This window comes from Delphinus delphis, chromosome 10 (assembly GCF_949987515.2).
Source record: "Delphinus delphis chromosome 10, mDelDel1.2, whole genome shotgun sequence".
Taxonomy (NCBI): Eukaryota; Metazoa; Chordata; class Mammalia; order Artiodactyla; family Delphinidae; genus Delphinus; species Delphinus delphis.
In genome coordinates this window covers 76,659,494-76,685,723 of record NC_082692.2, presented here as the reverse complement: position 1 = coordinate 76,685,723, position 26,230 = coordinate 76,659,494, and the positions used below count along the sequence as shown (strand labels likewise).

The following is a 26,230-nucleotide window of genomic DNA, read 5'->3' as shown; positions in this document are numbered from 1 at the left end:
TTAATTTCCTTCCCTTTTAAAACTTCAGTCCTAAGAGTTGACCAGTTTTGTACACCGGCCTCTACTGCTCATAAACTCCTACTTGGCTCACCAGAAAAGGCACGCTAGCTTACCTGAAGATTTTGTTTTTCCACTGCCCACTGCTGCAGGGAAGATGCTAAGGCCATTGTGTACCCCTTTGTTAACACGCTTGTTAACACGCAGGGACAAACACCAGTACAGAAAACGAGCAAACACATGTCCACCCCTGAGCAGAGAAAGTCTGCAGACAAAGGAGACACTGGCCATTTTCAAGTCACCGTGATCAGACATTTTAAATATTCCGTGCTTGGAATTTACAGCTGACAAGGCCATTTTGAATTGCATTACATTACAAACATTTAATTTTTCAAAGTCCGTGCAGAAGCCAACGAGCTCAGGGGCCTATTAATCAAGAAAGGCGGTGCTGCGGATTCCAGGCTCCTAGCTGGAGTGCATGGAAGGCCCAATTATGATTTATGTGCCGGAAGATCCGGGGCTCCACTCTGGCTTCCCGTGCTCTCTCCCCTGGGCTGGCATAGACCTGGCCTTGGCTTTCGGACCCTCCTCAACACAGGCAGATGGGCCAATACATTCAGGGCAAAGGTGGACATGGCGAGTGTGATTTATTTGTGAGAAAAAATACAGCCATGCTCATTTCAATTAGTTTAAATGGAAGGATGAGATAATGTGAACATTAGCAAAGAATATTTCAATACTAGATGCAAAATTGCAAAGCTAGAAGGCATCTTTGGAGGGACTCTCAGCTGAAGGGCTTCTTATCCTGGGTTCATCATTTATTACTTTTTATATTAAACCTCATACTTAGGGGGTATTTATAGTTAGTACCAGGCACTGTGCTCATCAGTTAACATGCGTCACCCCCTGTCACTCTACAAGGACCCTGTGAGGTCGGTACTCTCACGACTACCACTTCTGGACTGTGAAATTGCAGCTTAGAGAAGCCAGTCAACATTCTCAGAGTCGCAGAAACACTAAGTGGCAGCCGGGACTCAACCTTGGGGCCCTCATGCCAGGGCCCTGGCTCTAAGCCAGCTCTTCTCAATCTGTAATGTGCATGCCTGGTACCTGAGCCATCTGGTTAAAATTCAGATTCCTGGGCCCCGCCCTCTGAGATTCTGAGACCATTAGTCTGAGAGGGGCCCATGAATGTGCATTGCTCACAGGATTCCAGACAATGAAGCTGGTCCACAGCCTACAGGTTTTATGGGGCCCCTAAAGCTGTAATACGCAAAATTCTGGCATTTTTCTAGAGAAAGTGTCCAAAGTCTTCATCAGATACATGACTCGCGAAAGTTAAGAATCCCTGGCCTGGTGTGTAGGTGTCTCAGAAACTGAGGATTCAGGAAGTAAAGAACCTTACCAGGGAGGGCATCAGACCGGCAGAGCAAAGCCCAATGTCCTGGTTGCTCCCTTCATGCTGGTCTTAGCGCCCCTCACCAAACCAGGTCTGCAAACTATGCCCCACTGGCTGGCTGCCAATTTTTGTCAACAAAGTTTTATTGAAACCAGGACTGGGATTAGGTCGGGGCAAGTAAGACAGAGTGGATCCTGTCTTTATGCAAAAGTTCGATATTTTGTTCAAGAACCTTTTGCATTGATTTTGCTTTTAAAAAAATATTCCATTGGGCTTCCCTGGTGGCGCAGTGGTTAAGAATCTGCCTGTCAATGCAGGGGACACGGGCTTGAGCCCTGGTCCGGGAAGATCCCACATGCCGCGAAGCAACTAAGCCCGTGCGCCACAACTACTGAGACTGCACTCTAGAGCCCGCGAGCCACAACTATGGAGCCCGCATGCTGCAACTACTGAAGCCCGTGCACCTAGAGCCTGTGCTCCTCAACAAGAGAAGCCACTGCAGTGAGAAGCGTGCGCACCACCACAAAGACCCAACACAGCCAAATATATATATATATATATATATATATATATATATATAAAAATATATTCCATTGAAATACAATGTATCTTGATGACAGAGTTTTTAAGAGCTCCTTTGAATTCTGCACCAAAGTGAGTGCTCCTCTAGGCTCACCCTAGTGCTGGTCTGAAACTTTCCACTAGACCCTAAATCAGCTAACTGAATCATGTTAGAAATCCAAAGACGATATTCCTCCACACGACTAGGAGGTGATTCTGTGATCTGACACAGTATTAGACAAATACTTGGTTCCCCACAGTTGGAACATAACAGTAATTAAAAAAATAATCAACACTTCATTCTTCTTCCCCTCTTCTGGCCTGTGAAACCCCCAACCAAAAAGACGGGCCTAAATTCCCCAGGCTTTTCAGGCGTTATTGCAAACCCCACACTGATGCTGAGGCCAGGTTTGTATTCTTGTGTCCAAGCACCTGAACGGGAAAAAAGACAAAGCCCAAAGGGAGAAGGGACCCGGGGGATGCAGGGCAGACAGGAAGGGCGGCTCCTCACCTTGGAAGAGCATGGTCTGGCTGAAGTCACTCCTCATGTCATTGCGACACACGGCCTGGACCCGGAACAGGTAAAGGCTGTCAGGTGAGACAGGGCTAATGGTGGCTTTCTGCAGGGGAGGAAAGAACAGGCAGTGACCTGGTTTGGAAGGCCAGAGCACACTTTACATTTGAAAGCCAAACCTAAGAGAATGTTAAGTGTTGCCTGTAGGTTTCTGGGTACCAAGGCAAAGCAGGACAAACATGTTTCCTCACTGACCAAAGGCTCACCTTGAGAAAAATGAGCTTTCAGAGATAACCTCACCTGGGAATCTGTTTTTGACATGGAAATGTGTAGGGTGAGAGAACAAAAAGTCGTCTTGGCTCAGATACTTGACGCGGGCTTGGAACGTGTCTTCAGCCCTCTTTATACTCACGAGGCTGGGACTACTCTACCTTAGAAACGATAATGATTTACCCTAGACAGCCTCTAGAATTATCAGGTGTACTGAATTTCCAGGGCCATGCAGAGATTAGCGCAGACACAACAAAATCTCTGTTTCTTTGCAGTTTAAAGGCATTGTTGTACCTTGACCTTAGAAGATATGGGGCACGATGCTAGAACACCTGACTAGAGGTCAGAGGACAGGAGATCTACCTGTGTCACACCACTCACCAGCTGTGTGATTCCGAGTCAGTTGCTCAATGTCTTTTGGCCTCTGCTCCCTTTAACTGTTAAACGGACAGAGTAATATTTCCCTCACAGGGCTCTTGTGAGTGCTGTACAACAAAGGCTGGGCAAGCCTTGTTCGTAGGTAGTCCACACCACGAAATGGAAAGTACACCCCCAGTCTAACACAGGGGCGGCAAGCGACGGCCCACAGCCCAAAGCTGGCCCGCTGTCTGTTTTTTGTAAATAAAGTTTTGTTGGCACACAGCCACGCCCATTCATTTACCTGTTGCTATGGCAGCTTTCACCCTTTGACGGCAGAGTTGAGTAGCTGCCCACAGAGGCCATACAGCCCTTAAAGCCTAAAATCTTAACTGTCTGACCCTTTCTAGAAAAAAATTTCCCAACCCCTGGTCCCAACATCACAAGCCAAATCCAGACCCCCATTCCTCAAAGCTTTATTCCAAAAGTCTTTTAAAAATCAGAAAATGGAATTACCTAAAAAGCCGGCAGGGCTCGCTTCCTGAAGAAACAAACAACAAAAGCAACTGATTTTCAAAGACTCCCTAATGGATGAAATGTCTTGTCATCGCATTGTGGGCCAAGTCCAGAAAGCAGCTCTGGGAGCGTAACCACTGAGTGGGTTTTTCCCAGTGTAGCTACTGAAAACCTCTGAAGAGGCATTAAAATGTTATTGTGCCCACACCTGCTATCTGTTGCCTAGCAAATGGATTCCTGGTGAGAGGAGGAGGTTGGGGTCAAGTTATTTCACTTTCAGCCTCATTTCTCTCTTTTGGAAAAAGGAGGCAGTAACACCTGTCCCACAGGTCGGCAGTGAGGGCGTGAGAGAGAGACGTGGATGCTGCAGAATGCCGGGAAAATGTTCAGTATGACTTTTAGGTTTCTGGGCCACGTGAACCCTAAGTTGGAGGATAGCTTTGCTGCCACTAAGTCAGCACTCTCAACTTCTTGAGGAATCAATTAATTTTGTGTGTCCCCAAAGAAAATAATCACCCCTAGAAATTCTTATAAAAAAAGAACTTGCTGTCAAAGCACGTTTTTCTCTACAGCTCTCTCTTTCTCTGAAACTCATTTATGCCTCATACTCTAAACCTCCAGCCCCGTCTTCTGTTCAGAGCAATAGCTTTGCTCCATCTATGCAGGGATTTATTAGAATTCACTCCAAGCCGGTTATCTATTCATCTCTGCATGTTTAATTATTTTCCACTTAGAATAAGAAACCAAATAAGCGCCTAGATAGTTTCTGCTGATTAATGCAAGCCACCTTAGTTCAGAGAAACATCCCTCACGGACTTCCCGTCGTGACAAAGGTTAAAACACATCATAACCTTGGGTACCTTTCAATAGATTCCTCTCCGATTTCATGAAGCTCATCATTCCCTAATGTGACCCAGATAACAATGTCTAGTGGGGAAATTGAAAACATAAATGGAAATGAAGTAAAAGAATCTTCATCTAAAGGAATACGAAAAGTATTATTCTATCACTGATTGAATGGGCCCCGGGGACTCTGTACGGGGAGGAAACAACGTGCTAACAGTCATTAAGGATCCCACTCAGTGCTATTACGTTTTCCATGTGCATATACAATTATGGGCTTCATTATCCCAAAGACTTCTTTTGATTAACAATAAACGCCAGGCTTTCAAACCCAAATGTGTCACTTTGAGTTTCCCTGCAAAGATGTAAAGAGCAGCGCTTGTTGGAGGGATTGCTTTTCCAGGGGAAGAAGATGGCTTCTGCAAACGTCTGTTCTGAAGGGCCTTGGTGGGGACTGGCCACTAAATATGTATGCACATTTAAGATGAGCAGCTGGATTGGGCATGCGTAGCTCAAAGTGAGGTCAGGTATTACAGCGTCTGAGAGTCTGAGAGCGGTGGCTAAAAATTCCGTGGTCACTGGGGTCTAGCAGGTTGGAATGTATGAGGCAGATGAAATGTGACAGAAGGGAGTGGTGGGGACTTCGGAAAGCTGCAATGGTGTGGGGAGGAGGGTGGGGGCGACAGCTGCCATGGTAATAAGAGCCAGTACTGACCCAGTGCTCGCTCTGTGCTAGGCCCTGCTCTACAACTGCAGAACTCACCTAACATTTACAGCAACGCTAGCAGATGACAAGCGCTTCGTGGAGGCTTTCGGACTTTTTTTTTTTTTTTTTAAAATAATGAAAGAAAAAGCAGTCAGTTTTGAAGGGCCGAGTTACAAAGAAATTAACTTTTCCTGGTGGTAGAGCCATCAGGTATAAAGGCGGAATGGAGCCCGGGCAGGCTCCAGCCCCGGTTCACCCCGGTGGCACCCGTCCTCAGCAGGCAGCGTAGGGCTGGGATGCCACAGGTCAAAGCACGCCAGAGAGATGCGCAGGGGCCCCTCCCATTGCTACAGACAGCCTGACTCAGAACAGGGAGGTGTTACCAAGTCCTTGTCGCTGTCCTTCGTGAACGTCTTCTCCTTCTCATCCTCGTTCTTGGTCCAGCTGTAGGAGATCATGTAGTTCATGATGGGCGGGTGGTAGATGGTCTCCGGCTGACTCCAGGACACCTGCAGTGCTGTCTGGTTCAGGGGCTGCACCTTCATGTGGACGGGCGGAGAGCTGCAGACTGAAGACACATGGCCAAGCTCAGGGCCTCGTGGCACCACATACATACACGCCCCGTGTTCCTCAAGACTGCAACCTCGAAAGGCTGACACAGTAGGACGGGGAACACCCACGCCCCCATCGCCGGGATCCACCGGCTGCTAACATTTTGCCACACCCGTTCTCCCTCCCCCCTTCTCTTTCTACACACACACACACACGCACACACACACACATGCACACACGCACGCACGCACACATGCTTCCCTGCTGTGTCACTGAAAGCAAGTTGCAGACATTCTGAACTTCACTCCTTCAACTCAGGTCTGTATCTCCTAAGAATAAGGACATTCTCCTCTATAATGGCAATGTCTAAGGGTCTGTGTGCCCCCCAAATTCATGTGTTGAAACCTAATGCCCAATGGGATGGTATTAGGGCATCGAACTTGGGGAGACAATTAGATCATGGCGGTGGAGCCCTCATGGGTGGGATTAATGTCCTCATAAGAGGCCCCAGAAAGCTCCCTCACCCCTTCTGCCACGTGAGGACATAGTGAGAAGACGGCTGTCTGTGAACCAGGGAGCAAGTCCTCACCAGCCAGTGAGTCTACCAGCACCTTGATCTTAGACCTCCCAGCCTCCAGAGCGGTGAGAAATAAACTTCTGTTGTTTGTAAGACACCCAGTCTATGCTATTTGTTACAGCAGCCCAAGCTGACTACGGTCATACCTAAGAAAATGAACACTAACTTGATATTATCTGACATTTACATCATCCCTATTCAAATTTCCCCAACTCTCTCCAAAAGATTATTTATATAACCCTTTCCCCGCCCACATGACATGTCACATTCAGTATTATAATGCTTTAACTTCTTTTAATCTAGCATTCTCATCTGGCCTCTTCTTCCACAATGAATTTTTTTAGAAGCCAGGCCACCTGACATGTGGAATGTTCCAGCTAACTAAAATTGTAGGTGACATTTTATTGTAAATAGATCACAGTATAAACAAATACGATGCAAAATGAGACTTTAAATAATTTTAAAGCAAACGCACAAAAAACCAGGACGACTTTCTCTGGACCAGCAGAACTCTATGTAACTATCCTGATGGAGGGCAAAGGAAAAGCCAGGCTAATTCCCCTGTTTATTCCTTGTGGCCGGCAGGTTTGAAGGAAGGTGGCGGCTCTATATCTATCTACTAACAAACCCATTTCAGAGCTGGGAGTATCAAGTCAGCCGTTAACAGCCACATTTTGGCCCTCCAGATGTGCACTTTCCCAGGGGCCTTGGTTCCTGCCCGCACAGGGCTTCCATTCTGAAGCAGGGTTTCTCAACCTCAGCAGCACTGGCCTCTTGGGCCAGAAGACTCTTTGCTCTTGGGGGCTGTCACGTGCACTGTAGGATGTTTAGCAACATCCTGGGCCTCTACCCACTAGATGCCGGTAGCATTCCCCCCAAGTTAAAACAACCAAAAATGTCCCCAGGTATCGCCAAATGTCCCTGGGGGGGGGGCAAACACCCCTGAGAACTACAGGTCTAAAGGGGGAGATGGGAATTCATCAAAGAATGACATGTGTGCAGCTACTGTCACACACCAGGATGGGATGGGCGGAGGGGAGGAGAGGAACGCTGTACTTTCCAAGCACTTTCTAGGGAGACTTGATTCATGCTACAGGGTCCAGGGAAGACTCTTTAGAGGCAGGTGCATCCAACTGAGAACTGCGTGGAGATTCACTACGTGGGGGTCAGGAGAAGAGGGGAGGCCGGCCAAGGGACCTCAGCAGGGAGAAGGCCTGAGGGGCCCAAAGGAAGGCAGTGGGGCTGGATCAAGGGAGGCCAGTGGAGCGGGAAGCCTCTCAGGCCCAGATGAAAATTCTGGCTTTTACCCTACAGTACTCCGAAGCCACGGGAAGGATGTGAACCAGAGAACGACGCAGGCAGGTGTGCACTTTACAAAGCTCCCTGGAGCTTCAGGTGAGCAAAGAAGAGCCCAGAGGGGCTAAGAGAGGAGCAGAGAGGCCTGTCAGGAGGTGCTGCAGACGGCTGGGTGCTTGTCTACCTAGGAGAGAACAGCAGGTTCTAGAGCAGATAGAGGCAAAGCCTGGCGATGCGTTGGACAAGGAGAGGCATGAGGGCGAGGGACGCAGAGAGGACGATGCTGGGGTTTGGGGGGCAGCAGGGGAGCAGCCCTGGAGGGGACGGGCCAGGGGATGTGGGGCTTGGTTCTGGGTTCTCCCAGGAGCCCGTCTCCAAGCCATGCAGCCCACCACGAGCCAGAGTCCCCTATTTGCTCCTCAAGAGCCCCAAGCCCAAGGCAGCCCTGGGGAGGATGGCTTTCCTGCCAGAGAAGCAGGGACCCAGCTCTAAGCAGCTGGCTGATGGAGAAAAGCGGAGATTGGTTTTGACAGGGAGGCAGCCTTTGGCTCTTCGACTGCCAAACCCTGCTTCAGTCGGACAGATTCGCTTTGTGCAACTGAGACAAGAAGGAAGGGATAAATTAATGAGGCATCCCCACTGCCCTGCAGAACCCCGGGAGGCATTTCGCTGCCTGCTGCGCAAATGCCACCGGAGCAGGGACATCAAAGAAAGAATGTGATGTTAAGGCTCCCACAGAGACGGGGGGTGAAATGACAGAGTGCTGACACTAGGTGGCGCTCACATACCATTTTAAAATGCCCCAACGTCTCAGTGGTTTAGTTTCTCAAGAGGGCGGGGCTGGGAAGGGGGAGGAATGGGGAAAGATCTACACTCCCATCTTTCCAAGTACCAATAATGAACCAAGGAGATTTATATACTCGGAAGCTCGTGTCCTTCCATTGATGACATGTCAGATTTTCTGACTTTTACATCTTTTCTCACCTCCCCCTATGTTTTTACTTATCTCCTTCATTCTGAAGCCATCACTCCCCTGCTCCAATTAGGGGTGAGCCGTACGGGGGGGATGCATGTATCTCTTAACAGTTACATCATAACCACATAAATAATCCTATCACCCACATGCGGATGCAACCATTCTTCTTATTTATTCTTTGAAATAAAAATAGCTGGCTTTTTCTTTGCTCATTAAGATGATTCATGTTAATGTTTTTAAAAAGAATCCAAGTCATCCAAAAAAGTAAGAAGAAGAAAGTTTTAAAAAATCACCCGAAATCCCAGTATCCAGAGACAACCACTGTTAACTTTCTGGGGATCCAACATCTTCATGCATGTGTAAAAACACATACATGCAATCTGATATAAGTGGGATACAACGCATTATGGCCCTGAGTGAATTGGTTGTTCTCGTTGTCTTTTACTAAGTCGTGGATATGTTGCCTTTCAAGAAGAGCTTGGTAATACTGTTCTGAATGAAAGTACAGAATCCCACTGTCTCAATGGACTAGAAAATATTGGTTTAGGCTCACAAAGGAGGACGGCCTGGCCTCACTCTAACAGGACCACCTTTTTTTGGGCCACGCTGTGCAGCATGCGGGATCTTAGTTCCCTGACCGGGGATCGAACCATGCCCCCTGCAGCAGGAGCGTACAGTCTTCACCACTGGACAGCCTGCCGGGGCGGGGGTGGGGAATTCTGTAACTGAGGGGCCTTCAAAGATCCACACTTGTCTGAGGCTACACGTGGGAGCACTGGGCCAGAGGCTTGGAGGCTGAGGCTCGCCCATCTCGGCTTAAGGGAAGAGCAGGTGGAAAAGAAAATTCCCCTCTGCTCTTCACTTCCCTGAGACGGTGGAGTTTTCTGGGCCAGATTTGGAAGAAGCATTTGCAGATTACAAGGAGGACCTAGGACAGGGGTTGGCACACTTGTTCTGTAAAGGGCAGGACAGTAAGTGTGCTTGGCTTTGCCGGCCATATGGTCTCTGTCACAGCTACGCAGCTCTGCCTATGAAGCACAGAAGCAGCTGAGGTCATCCGGACATGATGGGCGTGGCTCTGCTGCAATGAAACTGGTTATGGACCCTGCGTTGCCATTTCATACCATTTCCACGTGTCATGAAACTTTCTTCTTTTCATTTTTTTCAACTTTTTAACATAGAGACACCACACTCAGCTCCTGGCTGTACAGGAGGTGCTGGTGGGAGAGTTTTGGCCTGTGGATCAGTGGTTTGGTGATTCCAGACGTAGAAGCTAAAGGGAGGCCAAGCCTTTGTTTGAATCACGTTTACCGACTGCCTTTGTGTTGTTTGTGCCGTATTCTGCCCCTCACACAGCCTGAGAGGCTCCCTCCCCTGCAGAGCTGAGATCTTCCTGCGCTCAGTACTACGTGGCGTGACACTGCTGACCTCATGGACTGTCTGTAATGGGCAATCACACTCCCCTACTAGAATGTAAGCTCCACGAGGCTGCACACTTTCTGTCTTGTTTGCTACACTGTCCTCGGTACTAAATCAGAGCCTAGCACACCGTGGGCTCCCTGTAAACTTGGGCTGAACGAACGGTGCCCTGAGTGGACGGAATCGACCCCTTGGCCTTGCTTGCCCTGGCCCACAGGTCCCATGTGACATGACCCCTTCCACGTCTCTGACCTCACCGACTCCTCTGTGGCCAGCCCACACCCAGTCTCCCTGAAGCTCTGGCTTCCCCGCCGAGGTCTCCCCTGTGCTCCCCGGGCCCCTCGGCCCCCTCCCTCAACGTGCTCATCATGCCCCTGGGGGAGGGGAGATGACCAGACACCCTCCAAAGAACTCGGGCCTTGTGCTTCCAAACTTTGCCGGCTTTTTCAGGGATGCACACCCTTCTTTCCAACAAAACCTCCCCCTAGATTCCAAGTATCACAGACAAAAGCAGCACTGTGGTACATCACAGAAGGGACAGTTTAGAAGAGCTCATAATAAAAGGTGGGCTTTGGAGCCAGACTCCTATGGACCCTTGTGTTCTCATCTGTAAAATGGGTGGCTAGTACAGGTAATAATAACCTCCTCACAGAGCTGGGGTCACGATCACAGAGAATGCAGTGGGTCAACCAGAATCTGAGGGCCTGACGCCCAGTGGCACACGCAGGGGACAAGCTGCCAGGCCCACACCGTGTCTGAAAACATATAAAGCTGGCTTTTTAAACTGGGCCTGCAACCACACATGGCAGCGGTTTCCTGGGTGGCAGTGCAGGCCCCCTTCAGACAGGTGTGTGTGCTCACATCTGCCACAGTCCCTGCCCCTCCCCACTGCCTTCACCCACAGCTGCCTGGCCCCCAAGGCCAGGTGAGTTTCCCACTGATCTAAAACAAGCACCAGGAGCCCGGCCTTCGGCGGAGAACAGGTGCCCAACACCCCTGACAAATGGCCATTGCAAATGCACCTAACATAGGGAGTTGGCCAATCGTCTGGAGACATCCTTCTGCACAAAATCAAAGCCTTTTAACCGTGAGGGAGGTGCCACACCTGGCTCTCTAAACAAACGTCCCCCGTGAGGGGCTCCTGACGTCAGCCTCCCCTTCTGGGGGCCTGATTACCTTCTCACTGGTGTCTGATTGCATTTCACAGGCATCTCGGACGATGCCCTACCAGCTCTGAGAATTCCTGCCCGCATTCTGAACCGCCTGTAATTAGGACCCCAGCCTTCGTTAAATTACGAAGAGGCTTCTAGCAGAGCACCCAAGGTCCACTGATTCTCAATCAACGTCAAGGATATTTTCTCAGTGGTTCCACGAGTAAATGAGAGACTCCCCTACCCCCAATCCTCTTCCTTTGGGCCGTCTGAGATAAACTAACGGGACCCTTTCTCTGTGAAAGTTAGTGTAACTTCCAAGCGCCTTCAACGGTTTGGATTTGAAGTCCTCCCTGGGGTCTCCTCCCACCACTGGACCCCTCCAAGTTTCACACGTAAGGCAACGGGCCAATCATTGATCAGGCGTCAGATGAACAGCATTGCTCAAACACAGCGATTCGGCGCCATCTGCCTCTTACGGAGCTCGTCAACAGACAGGAAACGGCTGCCTCCTGCGGGGTGGGGTGCGGTGACGTCATACACCAGCCCAGCGGAGGACCACAGGGGAGACAGATGCCGCCCACCAGGGACCCGCCTGCCTGGCAGGGAAGCAGGAGCAACGTCTCCTCTTCAGCAGAAGGGACCCTCTCAGCTGAACAAAGCCACCAGCCTAGACTCAGACAGCTCAAACGCCTATCATTTCTTTTCTTTTCTTTTTTTTTTTTTTTATTGCGGTACGCGGGCCTCTCACTGCTGTGGCCTCTCCCGCTGCGGAGCACAGGCTCCGGCACAAACCCGTGTCCCCTGCATCGGCAGGCGGACTCCCAACCACTGCGCCACCAAGGAAGCCCGCCTGTCATTTCTTTATGGCCTTTAGGGGAAATTTCCAAAGACATGGTCTCAGGGAAGGATTTCTCTTTTTGAAGGGCTGTATCCAAAATGTCTAGGTAAACACAAAACCCCCAAAGCCAATCGCGTAGGATTTCAAACCTGGCACCTTGGGGCTCCGGGGTGTCATCTTCCCCGCTCCATGCCCCAGAGCTCACGAAAGGGAAACTGCATGGGCGAAGCTACCGGAACCGGATCAAAGCCGGAGCCCAGCTCTGGCATTTTGGGGATTTACAACACCCGAACTCTCTCTACTTGGAGTTGCCAAGCACATGCCACGGGCCAGACTCCGTGTCTTCCTCTCAGACGGTCCACAAGGGCACCCTCTCCCCTAAAGATGAAAGAAGACACTGGGTCCAGAGAGACCAAGTCACTGGGCTGGGCCGAGGACCCTGGGCGGGAGGAGGGCTGGGAACTGGAACGCAGCCTGTAGTAGAGGGGACGGGGGTGCAGCACCACATACGTTCTAGCCACAAACACCTCCCACATCTATCTTCCTATCTGCAGGATAGCAATGAAGAGGTCAGGAGGGTAACTCAAAAGTGCTTAAAAGGTGAAAACTGTCCCACGCAGACACAATGCATCACTACTATGGCTCAGGTCTGTGTTTCTTCCCTGGTTAACAATACTTGGCACAAAAAGCTTCCTTCCCACTCCCTCTGCCTTCCTGGTTTTCTTTGTTCGCAATGGCAGATGAGAATGTGGGTCTCTTGACAATTTCCAGAGCAGCCTCCAACTCCTTCGAGGCCTTCGAAAACTGGGCACAGCCCAAGTAACCATTCTCCCCCATCAGAAATATAGACTAAGCTCATGGTCCCTCAAGCCATCACGGGGAGGCTGGAAATAGCTGTGGTGGTGCAGGGTGCAGCACTCCCCCATGGGATTCACCAGATGGCTGAAAGGGCCCATGGCACCAAAAAGGTTAGATACTCCCGGCTGTAAGGATTATGTGATTACATGCTTTTAAGGAAACTATTATAGGAATTCTGTAAAAAGGTTTAATAAACACCCTGACCTAGATTTGAGGGATTGGTTAGGAAAGGCTTACTGAGCACAGTGATGTTTGAACTGATTAGGTGTTTATAAAATGAACAGGAAGGGACCTCCCTGGTGGCGCAGTGGTTAAGAATCCGCCTGCCAATGCAGGGGACACGGGTTCGAGTCCTGGTCCGGGAAGATCCCACATGCCGCGGAGCAACTAAGCCCGTGAGCCACAACTACTGAGCCTGCGCTCTAGAGCCTGTGAGCCACAACTACTGAGCCCATGCACCACAACTACTGAGCCCATGCACCACAACTATTGAAGCCCACGTGCCTAGAGCCCGTGTTCCGCAACAAGAGAAGGCACCGCAATGAGAAGCCCGTGCACCGCAACAAAGAGTAGCTTCCGCTTGCCCCAACTAGAGAAAGCCCGCGCGGAGCAACGAAGACCCAACACAGCCACAAATAAAAATAAATAAAATAAATTTATAAAAAGAGAAAATGAGCAGGAAGGAAGGAGGCTTAGATATGGCAGACAGAAAAACAGCTCGTGCAAAGGCCCTCAGGCGGGAAAACTGGAAAGAAAACTAGCAAGGCTTGGCAAGCAGAGAATGAGGAGGAAGACGGTTGAGACCAGGTCTCAAAGGAAGTGAAGTGTGTGGAGCTGGGTTCATCCCTGGGCAGCTCTGGCCAGGCATCGCTGGAGGACCACCTTCTCATGATGTGGGAGACCCCAAGTTCCCCCAAGCACTAGGGCAACTGCTTTCAAGTTTTAAATCTAAGGTGTCTTAAATAATGCAAGCTCTAACCTGTTATAACAGAAAATATATATATTGGTCTCTGCCCCAGGTTCCTAGCATAGGGCTCCTAAAACCCTTGTAACTTCCGAAGTGATACTAGGAGCATCTCTTATCCTTTTTTAAAATTTCTTTTAAAACAATCATTCAGTTTATTTAAACTAAAAAACAATCGAAAAAACAGTTCACTCCTTTCTCCCACCCCCACCCCTGTCAGTTGCCTGTATCTATGAGCTCGGTTTTTGTTTTCACATATGAGTGAGATCATATGGTATTTATCTTTCTCTGTCTGACTTAGTTCACTTAGCATGATGCCCACAAAGTCCACCCATGTTGTTGCCAATGGCAAGATTTCATTCGTTTCTATGGCTTAATATTATGCCATTATATAGATACCACATTTTCTTTATCCATTCATCTACCAATGGACACTTAGGTTGTTTCCTTACCTTGGGTACTTGTAAATAATGCAATGAACATGTGGATGGATATATCTTTTTCAAGTTAGAGTTTTTGTTTCCTTCAAAGAAGAAAACACATCCGTACACTGGGAGGGTGAACACACCCAACTCAATGGCAACAGAAGCTCCTGTGCTCAGGACCCGCTCAGACCTCGCCCCATGTTTCCCTTCATCCAGCTGTTCATCTGCACCCTGTGTCATATCCTTTAATAAACTGGTAAATGTAAGTAAGTGCTTCCCTGAGTTCTGTGAGCCACTCCAGCAAATTAATCAAACCAGAGGAGGAAATCGTGGGTACCTCCAATTTGTAACCAAATCGGACAGAAGTTACGGGTAATTTGGGGATCTCCTACTTGCGATTGGCATCTGAAGTGGGGGTGGAAGCAGTCTTGTGGGACAGAGGCCAGCGTTGGAATGGAGTTACACTGTCGGACACCCAGCTGGTGTTGCAGAGAACTGCTTGTTGTGCTGAAACCCCTGCCCCCATATCTGGTGACCAGAAGTGAAGGATTCTGTGTAAAAGTAAAGGAGAAACACACAAGAGGTGGAGAACCTACTCAGGAGGGAGAACTAAGTTTCCCTAATACACCTGTGGAGTTCTTTTCGACACCACCCCACAGTATTCCCTCCGCTCCCACGAACAAGCCTTGGTGTGCAATTCCGTTTCTCAGCCAACAACTGAGCGTTAGAAGCTCTGTGGCAACTACCCTGGAAGACAGCAAACTGGAAAACTTTCCTACACTGTGCATATGATGGAGCCACGTGCTCCAAATACAACAGCAGCAGCCAGAGTCCTCCAAGCACGCAGGTTTGACCTTCCCCATTATGTTATTCCTGACCTACTTCCCTGGAGTCCATCTTCTATGCGATATCCCTCTGCCGCTGAGAGCTAAAGGCCAGGGGCAGTGCCTCTGTCCTGTGCAGGGGAAAGCACTGTTCAGCTTGGCACTCAGGGAGGTGGCGAAGTCCAGAGCGTACATCATCCAAGCCCTACTTGAGAACAGCTGCTTCTCAGACACCGGGTGGAAGGCGGGATTCCATGTGCCCCAAAGCCTTTCCCTCCTTTCCAGATTTAACATGCTGTGATCTCCTGCCAAAAGGGCACAGTGGACCTATCCCCCTTTAACTGAGCACAGCATCCTTTCTACATGGTACCTCTGAACTTCTCCTGCAGCCTTGCTCTAGTCATAGGCTCCGACCAAGGGTCTATACCAGAAACAAGGGTGCAGGTGTGCAAATGCCCAGTGCACTTATACTGAAGCTGGACAAGTCTCCTACTTCCCATGGCTGAGATGATATTATGGCCTCGTTTATCATGAAGAAACACCTGGGTCATGTAGAGTCCTATAGCTGTCCTCAGCACTGAGAGACTTTTCTAAACACCATCCAAGATCTAAGATCCCGTGAGCTATCTTTTTAAGTGATCCCAATGGCCATATCAAGAGATCAACTAGAATTAAAAAACAAACAGAGATGAACAATACAATAACTGAAATGAAAACTACACTAGAAGGAATCAACAGCTGAATAACTGAGGCAGAAGAACGGATAAGTGACCTGGAAGACAGAATGGTGGAATTCAGTGCTGCAGAACAGAATAAAGAAAAAACAATGAAAAGAAATGAAGACGGCCTAAGAGACCTCTGGGACAACATTAAACGCAACAACATTCGCATTATAGGGGTCTCAGAAGGAGAAGAGAGAGAGAAAGGACCCCAGAAAATATTTGAAGAGACTGTAGTCGAAAACTTCCCTAACATGGGAAAGGAAATAGCCACCCAAGTCCAGGAAGCGCAGTGAGTCCCATACAGGATAAACCCAAGGAGAAACATGCTGAGACGCATAGTAATCAAATTGGCAAAAATTAAAGACAAAGAAAAATTATTAAAAGCAGCAAGGGAAAACCGACAAATAACATACAAGGGAACTCCCATAAGGTTAACAGCTGATTTCTCAGCAGATACTCTACAAGCCAGAAGGGAGTGGCACGGTATACTTAAAGTGATGAAAGGGAAAAACCTACAACCAAGATTACTCTACCCAGCAAGGATCTCATTCAGCATCCATGCAGAAATCAAAAGCTTTACAGACAAGCAAAAGCTAAGAGAATTCAACACCACCAAACCAGCTCTACAACAAATGCTAAAGGAACTTCTCTAAGTGGGAAACACAAGAGAAGAAAAGGACCTACAAAAACAAACCCAAAACAATTAATAAAATGGTCATAGGAACATACATATCGATAATCACCTTAAACGTAAATGGATTAAATGCTCCAACCAAAAGACACAGGCTTGCTGAATGGATACAAAAACAAGACCCATATATATGCTGTCTACAAGAGACACACTTTAGACCTAGGGACACATACAGACGGAAAGTGAGGGGATGGAAAAAGATATTCCATGCAAATGGAAATCAAAAGAAAGCTGGAATAGCAATACTCATATCAGATAAAATAGACTTTAAAATAAAGAATGTTACAAGAGACAAGGAAGGACACTACATAATGATCAATCCAAGAAGAAGATATAACAATTATAAATATATATGCACCCAACACAGGAGCACCTCAATACATAAGACAACTGCTAACAGCTATAAAAGAGGAAATTGACAGTAACACAATAATAGAGGGGGACTTTAACACCTCACTTACACCAATGGACAGATCATCCAAAATGAAAATAAATAAGGAAACAGAAGCTTTAAATGACACAATAGACCAGATAGATTTAATTGATATTTATAGGACATTCCATCCCAAAACAGCAGATTACACTTCTCAAGTGTGCACAGAACATTCTCCAGGATAGATCACATCTTGGGTCACAAATCAAGCCTCAGTAAACTTAAGAAAACTGAAATCATATCAAGCCTCTTTTCTGACCACAACGCTATGAGATTAGAAATGAATTACAGGGAAAAAAACCGTTAAAAACACAAACACATGGAGGCTAAACAATACGTTACTCAATAACCAAGAGATCCCTGAAGAAATCAAAGAGGAAATCAAAAAATACCTAGAGACAAATGACAATGAAAACACGATGATCCAAAACCTATGGGATGCAGCAAAAGCAGTTCTAAGAGGGAAGTTTTTAGCTATACAAGCCTACATCAAGAAACAAGAAAAATCTCAAATAAACAATCTAACCTTAAAATTAAAGGAACCAGAGAAAGAAGAACAAACAAAACCCAAAGTTAGCAGAAGGAAAGAAATCATAAAGATCAGAGCAGAAATAAATGAAATAGAAACAAAGAAAACAATAGCAAAGATCAATAAAACTAAAAGCTGGTTCTTTGCAAAGATAAACAAAATTGATAAGCCATTAACCAGACTCATCAAGAAAAAGAGGGAGAGGACTCAAATCAATAAAATTAGAAATGAAAAAGGAGAAGTTACAACAGACACCACAGAAATACAAAGCATCCTGAGACTACTACAAGCAACTCTATGCAATATAAATTGGACAACCTGGAAGAAATGGACAAATTCTTAGAAAGGTATAACCTTCCAAGACTGAACCAGGAAGAAATAGAAAATATGAACAGACCAATCACAAGTAATGAAATTGAAACTGGGATTAAAAATCTTCCAACAAACAAAAGTCCAGGACCAGATGGCTTCACAGGTGAATTCTATCAAACATTTAGAGAAAAGTTAACATCCATCCTTCCCAAACTCTTCCAAAAAACTGCAGAGGCAGGAACACTTCCACACTCATTCTATGAGGCCACCATCACCCTGATACCAAAACCAAACAAAGATACTACAAAAAAAGAAAATTACAGGCCAATATCACTCATGAATATAGATGCGAAAATCCTCAACAAAATACTAGCAAACAGAATCCAACAACACATTAAAAGGATCATACACCATGATCAAGTGGGATTTATCCCAGGGATGCAAGTATTCTTCAATATACGCAAATCAATCAATGTGATACACCATATTAACAAACTGAAGGGGAAAAACCATATGATCATCTCAATAGATGTAGAGAAAGCTTTCAACAAAATTCAACACCCATTTATGATAAAAACTCTCCAGAGAGTGGGCATAGAGGTAACCTACCTCAACATAATAAAGGCCATATATGACAACCCACAGCAAACATCATTCTCAATGGTGAAAAACTGAAAGCATTTCCTCTAAGATCAGGAACAAGACAATGATGTCCACTCTCACCACTATTATTCAACATAGTTTTGGAAGTCCTAGCCACGGCAATCAGAGAAGAAAAAGAAATAAAATGAATACAAATTGGAAAAGAAGAAGTAACACTGTCCCTATTTGCAGATGACATGATACTATACATAGAGAATCCTAAAAATGCCACCAGAAATCTACTAGAGCTAATCAATGAATTTGGTAAAGTTGCAGGATACAAAATTAATGCACAGAAATCTCTTGCATTTCGATACACTAATGATGAAAAATCTGAAAGAGAAATTAAGGAAACACTCCCATTTACCATTGTAACAAAAAGAATAAAATACCTAGGTATAAACCTACCTAGGGAGACAAAAGACCTGTATGCAGAAAATATAAGACACTGATGAAAGAAATTAAAGATGATACCAACAGATGGAGAGATATACCACGTTCTTGGATTTGAAGAATCAACATTGTGAAAATGACTATACTACCCAAAGCAATCTACAGCTTCAATGCAATCCCTATCAAATTACCAATGGCATTTTTTACGGAACTAGAACAAAAAAATCTTAAAATTTGTATGCAGACACAAAAGACCCCAAATAACCAAAGCAGTCTTGAGGGAAAAAACGGAACTGGAGGAATCAGGTTCCCGGACTTCAGACTACACTACAAAGCTACAGTAATCAAGACAGTATGGTACTGGCACAAAAAAAGAAATATAGATCAATGGAACAGGATAGAAAGCCCAGAGATAAACCCACGCATCTATGGTCAACTAATCTATGACAATGGAGGCAAGGATATACCATGGAGAAAAGACAGTCTCTTCAATAAGTGGTGCTGGGAAAACTGGACAGCTCCATGTAAAAGAATGAAATTAGAACACTCCCTAACACCATCCACAAAAATAAACTCAAAATGGATTAAAGACCTAAATGTAGGACTGGACACTATAAAACTCTCAGAGGAAAACATAGCAAGAACACTCTTTGACACAAATCACAGCAAGATCTTTTTTGATCCACCTCCTAAAGTAATGGAAATAAAAACAAAAATAAACACATGGGACCTAATGAAACTTAAAAGCTTTTGCACAGCAAAGGAAACCATAAACAAGACGAAAAGACAACCCTCAGAATGGAAGAAAATATTTGTAAACGAATCAATGGACAAAGGATTAATCTCCAAAACATATAAACAGGTCATACAACCCAAACCAAAAATGGGCAGAAAACCTAAATAGACATTTGTCCAAAGAAGACATACAGATGGCCAAGAAGCACATGAAAAGCTGCTCAAGATCACTAATTATTAGAGAAGTGCAAATCAAAACTACAATGAGGTATCACCTCACACCAGTTAGAATGGGCATCATCAGAATATCTACAAACAGTAAATGCTGGACAGGGTGTGGAGAAAAGGGAACCCTCTTGTACTGTTGGTGGGAATGTAAATTGATACAGCTACTACGGAGAACAGTATGGAGGTTCCTTAAAAAACTAAAAATAGAATTACCATATGATCCAGCAATCCCACTACTGGGCTATACCCAGAGAAAACCATAATTCAAAAAGACACATGCACCCCAATGTTCACTGCACCACTATTTACAGTAGCCAGGTCATGGAAGCAACCTAGATGCCCATCGACAGACGAATGGATGAAGAAGATGTGGTACATATATAAAATGGAATATTACTCAGCCATAAAAGGAAGGAAATTAGGTCATTTGTTGAGACGTGGATGGATCTAGAGACTGTCATACAGAGTGAAGTAAGTAAGAAAGGGAAAAACAAATATTGTATATTAATGCATATATGTGGAACCTAGAAAAATGGTACAGATGAACCAGTTTTCAGGGCAGAAACTGAGACACAGATGTAGAGGACAAAGTTATGGACACCAAGGGGGGAAGGTGGCAGTGGGGGGTGGGATGAATTGGGCGATTGGGGTTGACATGTATACACTAATGTGTATAAAATTGATGCCTGATAAGAACCTGCTGTATATAAAAAAAAAGTGATTAAATGTTAAAAAAAAAAAAAAGAGAGATCAACTAGTGACCCACACTGATGGGTTTAGCCAGGCTTTTATTTAAATTCTTGATTCTAGATGACTGTGGCTCAATAGGTCAAGATGCCCGCCTCCTTTGTTTCAGTTTGGTCCTTAAAATAATTTCTCTCTTAGAATTAGGTATCACTTAGGGACCCACTATATTTAAAAGGAGCGTTCTCCTTTTAATGTCTCCCGACATTCACCTTGCTAGCTTTGAATTTCTGATTCTTCCTTGGCACCTGCCTCTCATAGTTGTTCTGGTTCAGGGAGGCCATTGGATGAGCTCCATTGTTCAAATGCCAACGTTGTTTCAACCCCTAGATGTGGCACCTGGGTCATTTGGTAAGGATGGCCCTCTCTGGCATGGTTCCAGGATCCTCCACACCTGGGGACTGGCCTCAAGCAGCGCCTCCGAGGCTTGGTCAAGAGGACCCAAGAGATCAGGGCGCCTGCCACTTAAATTGGAGAGACCAGCCTGCGAATAAGCAGCGCCCCTAGTGGGCCTCAGTGGGAAATCACCTGTGCAGCACTTGGGAGGGACGGAGCCACCCTGGCCTCCTGGCCACCCCAGGCATACGGATCCTTATGCTCTGAGGAACTGGGCTTCTAGCTGGCTGGTGAAGACCAACAGTTTGAGATGCTCAGTGCACTCCTCATGGAGAAGCCTCCTCTCTTCCCGGAAGCCTTTGCATTGAAACCAGGGGGCTCTGTGCACTTGATAGATGATACCTGTTAGCCCCTAGTGTCAGATGTACAGACGGCACCTTGTCTACACAGGCACAGATGTGACATGGGACAGCTCAGACACTCATTTCGGTCCAAGCCAGTGCTTTGGAATCACAAAACCAGTCCAGAGCGGGCCCAGGAGAGAAGCGAGCAACTGTGATGACCCCCGGCTGTGCTTAGAATAGAAAAAGATGACCCCAGAGGCCTCATCATGGTCTCCCCCTCTGTGCCTTTACACACGGTCTCAAGGACTGGGGAGGTCACAACATTGCTTGCACCCGAGAAAGCCAAGGGTTCGGCCCATGTTCCTTGAACCTGAAGAAAAACTACCTCGACCAGCCTGTGTTGGTTTACAGAAGAATCGGTGGGAAGAATGGAGAAGATAAATTGTCTGCCTCCCAGCCACCGTGATTCGTATGACCCTGAGGACAGGGAGATGCAGGCAAGCATCTCAGAGCTTCCTGCTCCACGGGCCGTGAACATTCACTGGCGACAGAAAGGGGAAGTGTGTCCCTCTGGGAGGAGGGATGCTGGTGGCCTTTAGTAATCTCCAGATTGCAGTTCATAAGCACCACGGTGCTCACACAAACAAACCCCGTGTCAGGGAAGATTTTCCTGGAGAGCAGAGCAAAGCTGAAGCCATAGGAGGGTGCCTAAGTCGGCCCTGAAGATCAAACTCTGCCTACCTGCCTGGAGACAGAGAATTAAGTAATTAGGTGATATTTATAAAGTGTGAAAACAATAGGCGGGCCCTGGCACCTGTTAACAATATCAGCTCAACGGGCCCCAAGCCATAACGTGGTTCTGCCTGGGAGCCTCCTGACAACAGTGCCTGCCTCTTTCAGCGCTTCCCTTTCTCTGCTTTTAGGAGTGGTGGAGTGGTTGGGAAACGTGGCTGTTCCTTGGGACAGAGAGGAAAGCCCTCTCTCTATGGTGCTTTGATACCAACACTTCCATCCAAGTGGCTTATGGTCAAACGGATTTGGAAGATGGCTTCCCAAATCCTAGGAGCCTCTCTGATTTCAGGTACTGGGAGTGGTGTGGAATCCTACTCCAAATGCCTGGTTTCGCTCCTCCCATTAGAGCCCCTAGCCTGGGCTGGATCATAAATGCCTCAACTGTGCCAACTCTTGTAGCAAGAATCTTTTTTACTCCTGGCCACCTGGCATGTGTGGGTTAGCTTCATCCATCCATCCATCCATCCATCCATCCACCCACCCACCCATCCATCCATCATCATTCCCTCCAGTCCAATATTTGCTAAGGCGCCAACAGTGAGCATTGTACCCTCTCTCCAACAAAGAAAAGAAAAAAAAAAAACAGTTTTACCCTTTATGAGCTTAAAAGGTAGTGGGAGAGTTAGGTATTAGGAAAAAAAAATACGTAAATGAATGTAAAATTCCAACGCTGAGAATGCTACAAAAGAAAGGTACTGGTGCCCCGACAGTGTCTGGGCCAAGGCAGCCAGGAAACTTCATGGGGAAGGACCACTGAGTTGAGCCTTGAAGGCTGACAAGGGACGGATGACGCACAGCGGTGAGGCTGGGGCCTTCCAGGGAAGAGGCTGCTGGAACTGCAGTGCGGCTGGTGGACTGCGGTGCAGGATACGAAGGCGGGGTTGGGGAGGGGGACAGGACCTGTGGACCATGCTATGGGCCGTGGGATTCACTGGAAAGGTTTTAACTATTTCAGACAATCTGGCTTCGCATTTCCACCAGGAAGAGAATGTGGCCCCCTTGTTTTGAAATGTGTTCTCCACTGATCATGTCCCATGTAATAGGTTGTCCTGAAAGCCAGTGCTGACCTACAGACAAGGAAGTATGATTATTTGCAGAGTACTTTCCATGTCCCGGGCTCTGTACTATTTGTTCTCTATACTGGCTCACTTAAAAGGCCACAAGCCAAGGAAGGGGATGTGATTATTAGCTCCATTTTACAGAAAGGAAACTGAGGCTTAGATATGAACTAGAGCACAGATGTGCAGAAGTAAATGACTGGCGTGGAATTTGAGTCCAGGTTTGCTTGACTCCAAAGTCTATATTCTTACCCCTTGCCCCTTATATTGTCTCCCCGTTCATTCATTTAATGAACAATGACCGTAGACCTACTATATTTTAGGTACTGTGTTAGGTCCTGTTGATTCAAGGATGCACAATATCTTTAGCCTAGGAGGCCCCAACATCCACATTAAGTGGGTGCACTGACCCTCCCAGGGACTAACCCTGTGAGCAAGACCTCAGTAACCTCTGCCCCGAGGACCCAAGATAACCTGCCCAAAGCAAGCCAAGCAGATAAAGACAGAGACCAGTGATGCCTTTCAGGAAGATAAACTTGATCTTTAGGAAGAGCACCCAATTGCCTCAAGGACTTTTACAGTGCCTTCATTCACAGAAAGATAATAATAAAACTGTGTCGCTCAAGCCACCTGATGACATTTAAAACAGAGACCACCTCTTGTGGATTCATACGGAAGCTTGGCAGTCCCTTGGAAAAGAGAAAGAATGCTGTGTTTGGACAGAAGAGGATCTCAGTTGACGTCTCAGCTCTACCGTTTCCTGGCTGAGAGGCTCTGGATGACCGACCACCTGTTCTCTCTGAATCTCAGACCACTCATCTGTTAAAGAGAAACAGTAACACTGCATTTCTCTCTCTGCTCACCCCCACCCATCCTCCATCCCAAGTGTTAGTAAATCTCAGAGGCTCTGTTACAAAATCCATCCCCGACGGATCACTTCTACATCCACCAGGATCACCCTCATCCAGCCACTGTCATCCTGCTGGGAATATTTCCATCAGCCTCCTGCGGGTCTTACAGATTCCACCCCAGGTCCTCTGCAAACATTCTTCACATAACAGTCAGAGTGATGGGTCTAAAAACCTGTTCAGATGGTCCCATAGCCCTGCTTAGACTCCTCCAAAGGCCACTGTCATAAGAACACAGTCTTAACGCCTTACCAAGAAAAGTCTTCTGAGACTTCACCCTCGCGGGTTCCCATGCCTCAGGGCCTTTGCAAAAGGACCTTTCCCTCTCAGAAGTTTGCAGGGCTGGCTCCTTACCCAGACCAGTCCACCCTCTCCAGGGAAGCTCTCTTCCCCTTGGCCGCACCATGTCTGCCACTCTTAGCAAACCACCTGATTTGATCTGCAGAACAACACTGAAGAGCTTAATCACTGACCGCTTTCTTTCTTTCTTCCCCCTAAAACTTAAGCTCCGTAAGAGACTCTTCTCCCTTGTTCAGCTTTATTTCTAGTGCCTAAAACCTGTTCATAGTAGATGCTCAACAAATATTTGACAAATGGAAAGTGCATCCTGGCAGAGGTTGTTCTGAGGATTAAATAAACCGTATATGCACAGAAAAGGCTAGCATAGCACCTGGCCCATGAAAACCCCTATGTAGCCTTTTTTTTTTTTTTTTTTTTTTGCGGTACACGGGCCTCTCACTGTTGTGGCCTTTCCCGTTGCGGAGCGCAGGCTCCGGACGCGCGGGCTCAGCGGCCATGGCTCACGAGCCCAGCCGCTCCGCGGCATGTGGGATCTTCCCGGACCGGGGCACGAACCCGTATCCCCTGCATCGGCAGGCGGACTCTCAACCGCTGCGCCACCAGGGAAGCCCCCCTATGTAGCCTTTTTAAGCATAGGTGTACCAGGCACAGCTCCTAGAGAAAGCGCTTCAATGTAGATGAAGATGCCTGACACGGGAAAAGAAACTCACTGGCTGGAAAACATGAGCCCAAAGTAGTTAATGCTATGTTAAATGTCTATGAAATATCAACTTTATGTCAACCAATCAAAGGCAACTTACACCAACTCTCTATCTATTTACATAGAATTAGTCATCACGGGATATCTGAGCCTGTAAAAATGTTTGATAGAACATGGCATGCCCTTTAAAAGCATGAGCACCCAGGATGTTGGAGAGTCTTACAAAAAAACAGCCCTACTTTTTGCTTGCTTTCTTAATCACTCCCAAGGTTAAAAATTAATAGCTCGTAATAGTTATTTTTAAAAGAAGGAGGTCAAAACCACTCCATGGCGGCTGCATTAAAAATGTGATTTCCTTAGCACTTTTCTGTGTTGGAAGTTACTAAAAGTACCAAGCTAACTTTCTGGAAGAGTTTCTGGGAGGGCAGCTGCCTATAAAGGAATTAAATGTTCCATATCAGAGGTTCTTTTATTAAGATAAAGTAATTCAAGCTCGTTAATGTGGTGAGTGAACATGATTAAACTGAAAATAGAACTACATTAATATTTTCTCCCAAAATAGCAGAAAACCATGATTTCAATGTCAAACTCCTTTTAAAAGCAATCGTGGATTTACTTCTTTGTTTGCTAATTTGGGTGGAAAATGTGATGGTCTTTCTCGATGTGTTCTGATTTAAAATAGGCTAGTTATTTAGGCGTTCTCACACACTGGTACATGCCCTTAAAAACTGCTTTTAACCAAAACAGGAAGCAATCTTTAGCACTGAAAATGCAGCTAACAAAGAGATCCGTCCATCAGCAAAAACAAAAACCATTCTCAAAAACCACGGCGTTGGCTTAGGGGACTGGAGAGGACAAAGGCCACCCACTGTCCTCTTCATTTCCTTTGCTTTTATTACATTATACAGTGTCACTTTAATTAAGCCATCAAATCAAATTATCAGATCAAGTGGTTTTGATTCCACTGTGGTTTGAACAGGTTTTGTTAAATTAATAAACCATATGTTTCATGTTGTTGGAAGGGAAGTTATTTTTCTCTGTTCACTGTTCCAAAAGTCTTCACAATAGACAGTATTCAGCACTTAATCACCGAAATGCTCTTCCATGTGCCCGGGATGTGTTGCAGAATAACTAAAATGACAGCGCATTAAATCCCAAAGTCTGTCTAAGTTATTTACCGACAAAGGGCAGAGGGGTGAATTGGATGTCCCTCGAACAATCTACCAAGCCTAAATATTGTTTCCATTTACTGGAAACTAAAGCTTTATATTTTTTTACGGATGACATCCATTATAGATCTTTCTTCGGCAACAATAC

The 26,230-nt window shown here is 46.5% G+C and overlaps 1 protein-coding gene across 3 annotated transcripts in view; it reads right to left on the bottom strand.

Annotated features, from left to right (window-relative positions):
* PTPRG (protein tyrosine phosphatase receptor type G) overlaps window positions 1-26,230 on the bottom strand; it is a 725,910-nt gene that overhangs the window by 110,861 nt on the left and 588,819 nt on the right. For all 3 annotated transcript variants that reach the window (XM_060022819.1, XM_060022820.1, XM_060022821.1), the window contains exons 9-10: window positions 5,547-5,731; window positions 2,469-2,577 (exon numbers count right to left, since the gene is read on the bottom strand). In XM_060022819.1, the coding sequence (XP_059878802.1) occupies window positions 2,469-2,577; window positions 5,547-5,731 (294 nt within the window). The remainder of the gene's footprint in view (window positions 1-2,468; window positions 2,578-5,546; window positions 5,732-26,230) is intronic.